Raw genomic sequence first — 6,000 nt, forward strand, 5'->3', positions numbered from 1 at the left:
ATTTATTTCCTTCTACTATGTAATATAATTTGAGATAAAATCTATATATAATTGCTCACTACTCATTGCTACTCACGTTTCCCGATACTTGTCGCGATCGCGTTTAGAAAAGGAATTCGATGAAGTGTCTCGCATTACTATTGACAATATTTTCCTGCTCGAGTGTCGTAGATATAAGAATGGATTATTTAGCCATAATATCATAAATGTGCATCAAGATTAAATAATTTAAATAAATAAAATAATTTTGATTTTAGAATTTTTATGGAATAATAAAGATCAATAAGTAGCAGTAAGTGTAATTTATCGGTCGAAATAATTCAATTTTATAAATTGATTTTAAATAAGCAAATTCTAATGACACCTGGAATATTAAAATGTCATTTCCTTCATTTTTACGATGGTTTTTTATCGTCTGGCAAAGCTATTCCAGAAAGCATAAGATATTGCATAAGAATACAAAACCGACTTTCTAATTTTAGGATAAGAAAAGTACACGGTTGTCTATTGGATTGAAAACTGCGTGAAGACATTTAATTCAAAATGTGAGATGTATTATGCTTTTTCAACAATTAATTGTATTCATTTAATTAAGCTTGTCTCTAAAATTTATGATGATGTAGCGTGTATTAAAGCTATACTATCATATATAGTATTTTTCGAATAGCAGTATACATGATTTATATCCATGACGATATCCCCAGCGAGTTACTTCACAAAATTAGCTAATTAATTAAAAAAAAAAGTGGAAAATTATATATTACGCGAGAAAAAAAAACAATCTTGCATCACGCGTTATTCAAAGCACACACGCACATATACTCACAGACACACACATATATCACGGACGATACGCGGATATCATTTTCGAGACCGTAATCCAGAGGCGCATGTCCGAGAAAAAAAAAGAGATTAATCACGACGTTTACCCTGAGAAGACTCACCTCAAAGTAACACTTCACTTTGTCACTTCTCTTAATTCGCGTGCTCGTCTCACAATCTCGCGGAAGAATTTGCACCCCCGTACAACGGTATAATAGATCGTGCGTATGATCGGTCGTTCGCGTTCGGTCGAGGGCCTCTTTAAGGTTCCGAGCTTCCTGTTTTCCTGACCACAGGAGATCGGACCCCTGCGACGAAACTTTCTCGAAGCTCGAAGAGCTATGTTGAGCCGAGCGGAGCGAGAGCGAGCGGTTCTCCGGCGGTTATTTTCAGCCTCGAGCCAAGCGAGCTGCGCGCTTTGCGTCGTACTTGAAAGAAACCGCGACAGCGATGTCGAAGTCACCTGAATCGATTGTCAGTGACTGTAATAAATAAATAATGAATTTTAAAACATCTACCGAAAAATGTCTTTTTGAATATAGAATTTATATTATCTAAAATTAATATCATATATTTATTTCTTGAGCGACTTGTTGTATATTTGTATCTCAAGTCTCAAGAAACTTTCAAAAATTAGCTTGGATGCTGACATAAGATTCTCAATGATCGCAAATTTGCGAAAATTGGTTAATATCGTATTAACCATCATTCTGTCATGAATTTATATTGGTAATTTTGGTAAATTCGCAATATCAGCAATGGCTTTCAAATTTAATTATGCTATTTTAATTTAACACGATTTGTTTATAGATTTGTCCAAATTATCAATAATTAATAGATTATTAATTCGAGATATTGTGACAAACAATTTATTTGCGATAGAATGTTAATAAATTGTTTAACAATAGCGGCTTCATAACATTCTCAAATTACAGCAAATGACTATTATAATCTTGTGGCCCGTCTTTGTTGCCACCAAACCTTGCCAAGATTTTCAACATAAAACAGAATAAATTCTTCAAGAAATAAATAAACCATTCTCTATATTTATCGTTAGTACTATCTCTCTTTATCAACGCAATAATTATTGACTGATTTAAATTTGCATATCTCATTGTAATCATGATAGACAGTATACTATAATTAATAGATATAATTGGTAGACGATTAATGAACAATTTATAACTACAAGTTTTTAATAGTATTTATTTGAATTTGGCGCCATATATCAGTTTATTGAATGCGCAGAAGTTGACGTGCTTGACAGTAGTAAGGAGCAGCTGATCACAGCTGACGCGAGTATCGTTCGTGTACTTATTCATTTATTTTCGCTCTGTTAGGTTAACGTTTCTATAAGTCACAAAGTAATGTTGGGAAAAATAAAAACAAAGCAGGAGAAAAGTGGCGGTAAGTAAGAAAATTATTTTAAAAATAAATGTGTGTGTAAATGGCAAACGATAGAAAGTTAGAAAATCTTATAGACTCTCCTGAGAGGTTATGTTCATTATTTATTTGCTATTTAGAAATATCGCAGTGAATAAAAATTAATAAATTGTGTTTGAATCAATTATTTAATAACAATTGATGAGCAATACATGAATTATAGACTAATAAGTCAAATTTCATATTGCCAATCAAATCCATGTTCTACATAATATGAAATATTAGCTATAACAAATTTTAATTGCGATTGCAGAGATTGTTGCATATAGTGAGGCAGCAGTTGTAAACAATGCTGCGGTTGTAGAATATTGTAAAATATCAATGGCAGCTTTGTCTGGTGGTACAGCTGGCTTACTAGGATTGACCGGGTTATATGGATTTGGATTTTATATCTTTGCAGTTTTCGGGCTATGGGTAAGATTATCTTAATAGCATTAACAATAATTGTATATAATATTACAAGCATCTTTTTATATAGGCAATGCTATTGATGAAAGCTGGTGGTCAGTGGAAAAAATATTTTATTAGCAGACGGCATTTATTAACGAGCGGTTTCTTTGGGGGGCTTTGTGTATCCTTTGAAGTAATATGTAAAAATAAATTTTATTTTCAGACGTTAATTTTCCTTAACAGCAATTGTTATGCAAAACTTTCTACAGACATACGTATTATTCTGGACGTATCCTTTCCTACAATAATGCAAATAATATATATTTCTATACATACATGCCTAAAATCGATATGCTATGATTTTCTTAATGATGAATCAGATTTTTATATGGGATGGTTCATGTTTACTGAGGACAACAGCGACGATTTGCAATATTTATGATAACGCAATTATAAATACATAAGTATCATAAAGTTGCATAATTAGATATAAGCCAGTCATAAGAATTGTTGTATTTTTTTCACTCAAGTATTTTGAATATTGAGCAAATAAATGATAAAACATTCATATGATGTATAAGTATGTGTATCGATATGTACATAAAATAGACTTAAATATACGATAAAACGATCACGGCTTTTATTATCCAAAATATTTAAATAATAATAATATAAATAATAATATAAAGATAGAAATATATCAATATAAAAACCAATGCAATAGAAATATGAGCATTCTTTTTTTATTGAATATATAATATATTTGCATAATAATTTATTAATCATTGTCTTAATTAATTAAGATTATCGATAACCTTACATATCTATATTTATACATGCAACACTTATGAATACATTCGCATAAATAATCAATCACTATTATTTTTAAAGCTCTTGAGTTCATTTTGAATTACGACATTAGAAGCGAGAAATTATATAAATTTTTTTCTTGCAGCGCGTATTATGTTTTAAAATGAATTAATCAAATTTTTATATGGAATTGTTTGCACATATCTTGTGGAGAAGAAAACAACGAGTAGCTCGCAGCGATTATGATAACGCAATTATACAAATACGTAATATCATATAGTTATATAATTGTACAAGTCATTCATTAAAAATCATTTTTTTATATGATAAAAAGGCGGGTATGTTTGTGTGTAATGCAAGGAAAAAATTCACATAATAATTAATCATTGTCATTGAAATCAAATGCTTAAATTATTCAGATTAAATAATATTTTTTCTTTAGATATTACTGATCGATGAATATTTTAAGCGCTTTGAGGATTATTTGCTTGCGTCTGATACAATTACTAATAATTTACTATATCTTATATTTCTATTTTACTGTACATTATTATTCTGATATATTAATATTCTTTAATATTCCAAAGTAGAAGAAGAATTCTCACACACTAGAAAAAAATACATTTTTTGTTAGTTTTGTACTTAACATGCTCACATTTTCTACTTTAATATTTAATACTTTTAATTCATTCGTCCTCTATTGCTAACGCTCGCTACAAAAACAAAAAGTCGTATATTAATATATATCATTAGATAATATTCGTATCTATAATATTCTTAATAATTATACATATATTTTAAATAGAAATACTTATATTCTCTCTAAAATATATATATGTTAAATTTTTAATACTTAATTTACGGGAAAAACTCGATTTCGGCAGTGAAAATCAATCGTATTTCATACGACGAAATAGCATCATGACTTCGTTGAGGAAGTCCAAGGGTTCAAATTTTCGTCTCGGAAGTTTGTTCGTGTGCTATTGTCTCTTGTTGATGGCCTTCGGTGGCAATTTCGAAGGGTCTTCCAATTTCCAAAGCTTCCAATCTTCGTTCCTCGTCCATCTTATCTAGTTCCGCTTTGCTTAAGTGATAAACTATTCCGGCCCCGTAACCGTCGCCCAGAACGTTGATCGAAGTCCTGATCCGATCACTTAAAAACGAAGCGTTTGTTTTAATTTACAGAGAATCAATAAAAATGCGTGCGTAACTTACAGCATCCAGTCGATAGCGAACAATAGAGAAACATCATTCGTAGGAAGGCCCAAAGCGGTTAGCACCAAGAGCATGGTGACCAATGCAGCGCTGGGGATGCTTGCAGCCCCGACGCTTGCCAAGGTAGCTGTAAGGCTGTAAAAAGTTGAAACAAATATTTTTTTAATTTACTAATCAGATATATTGAGATCCTTTTATTAACAATGATTTCAAATTAATTAATATTGCATATAAAACATAATAATATATAATATTATCATTAATAAAAAAATTGAATAAAAAAACTTATCTCTAACGCTACGAATTATGTATACCTGACCGTAATGACTTCAACGAATCCTAGTGAGATTCCATTCAATTGTGCGATGAATATCGCAGCCACGGCTTCGTAAAGAGCCGTGCCGTCCATATTTACGGTAGCACCGACTGCCACGACGAAACGTGTCACTCGTGTATCAATCTTATTGTTTTCTTCGAGACAACGAAAAGTTATAGGCAAAGTTGCTGCACTATAATCATAAATTCATAATATTCGAAAATGACTCGAAGTTATTCAGATCAAAAATAATGATAAGATTAAAGATAAAATTTAAGCGATTTTTTTAAATCTAAGTGAAGCTGTCTTAAAATCAGTACGAACCATTTGACACAAATACTCATAGTACATACAGGACTGTAAATCTATATTTATATTATTCAGTTATGCGCTAAATTTTTATATCTAATACAAAAATAACATAACAAAATAACATGTAGATATGAATGCATGTCATGTCATGATATTTGAATTAATTCTAAAATCATATTTGAAGAAACTTTCGAACCAATCTTAAGATAATAGTAAAGAATTAAATCTGATTTTCTAAACATTTCTTGAAAGTATTAATATTATATATAATATGCCTGTGAAACAAATCTACTATTACCTCGAAGCTGTACCCAGCGCAGTCACCCAGGCTTGCATCATGCCTCTAAAGAACACAGCTGGATTTTTTCGAGTTATAAACCAGTAGATTGTCGGCAATGTGATGATCGCGTGGATCATCAAGCCCAATATAACTGTCACCATATATAGACCTAACATTTGAGCAGTTGCCGCCAGATTTGCAATAGACATAATTTTTCCAGCTATCAGACACATAATTCCGAACGGAGAATACCTGCAGCGATTGTCAATTATATTGTTCAACGGAAAATAATTAAAAGTCGTAAGCTACTCTAAATAAAAAAAGCAGATACAAAATTAACTTTTATATTTTTGTCATTAATTTATATATTTTTTTCTTTTTCTCTACTTTCTTAAAAAAAAAAAAAAATATA

The 6,000-nt window shown here is 30.7% G+C and overlaps 3 protein-coding genes across 5 annotated transcripts in view; 1 reads left to right on the forward strand and 2 right to left on the reverse strand.

Moving 5' to 3' along the window:
- The window catches only part of LOC115242499 (ryanodine receptor), a 39,996-nt gene extending 38,748 nt beyond the window's left edge, over positions 1-1,248 (reverse strand). For all 3 annotated transcript variants that reach the window (XM_029818821.1, XM_029818820.1, XM_029818818.1), the window contains exon 1: positions 945-1,248. The gene's annotated coding sequence lies outside the window, so the exon portion shown is untranslated. The remainder of the gene's footprint in view (positions 1-944) is intronic.
- Positions 1,249-2,090: 842 nt separating this feature from the next.
- LOC115242513 (ER membrane protein complex subunit 6) lies at positions 2,091-3,229 on the forward strand. Its single transcript, XM_029818881.1, has 5 exons — positions 2,091-2,229; positions 2,519-2,679; positions 2,744-2,836; positions 2,925-2,944; positions 3,036-3,229. Exons 1-5 carry the CDS (start codon positions 2,190-2,192, stop codon positions 3,064-3,066), a joined length of 345 nt encoding a protein of 114 aa, XP_029674741.1. The 5' UTR covers positions 2,091-2,189; the 3' UTR covers positions 3,067-3,229.
- A 164-nt stretch (positions 3,230-3,393) lies between these two features.
- Positions 3,394-6,000, reverse strand: part of LOC115242512 (excitatory amino acid transporter-like) — a 5,295-nt gene continuing 2,688 nt past the window's right edge. Inside the window, exons 7-10 of the mRNA XM_029818880.1 lie at positions 5,607-5,840; positions 4,995-5,189; positions 4,681-4,815; positions 3,394-4,618 (exon numbers count right to left, since the gene is read on the reverse strand). Of these exons, the coding sequence (XP_029674740.1) occupies positions 4,414-4,618; positions 4,681-4,815; positions 4,995-5,189; positions 5,607-5,840 (769 nt within the window). The 3' untranslated portion in view covers positions 3,394-4,413. The remainder of the gene's footprint in view (positions 4,619-4,680; positions 4,816-4,994; positions 5,190-5,606; positions 5,841-6,000) is intronic.

The sequence above is a fragment of the Formica exsecta genome, unplaced genomic scaffold, assembly GCF_003651465.1.
Source record: "Formica exsecta isolate Colony F162 unplaced genomic scaffold, ASM365146v1 scaffold60, whole genome shotgun sequence".
Taxonomy (NCBI): domain Eukaryota; kingdom Metazoa; phylum Arthropoda; class Insecta; order Hymenoptera; family Formicidae; genus Formica; species Formica exsecta.

What these genes read in the sequence shown, in the direction of transcription:
- LOC115242513 (XM_029818881.1), top strand. Translation starts at nt 2,190, where the DNA reads ATGTTGGGAAAAATAAAAACAAAGCAGGAGAAAAGTGGCG. An exon ending in AAAGCAGGAGAAAAGTGGCG is followed by an intron (nt 2,230 to 2,518) that starts GTAAGTAAGAAA and finishes TTGCGATTGCAG; the next exon opens with AGATTGTTGCATATAGTGAG. An exon ending in TTGCAGTTTTCGGGCTATGG is followed by an intron (nt 2,680 to 2,743) that starts GTAAGATTATCT and finishes CTTTTTATATAG; the next exon opens with GCAATGCTATTGATGAAAGC.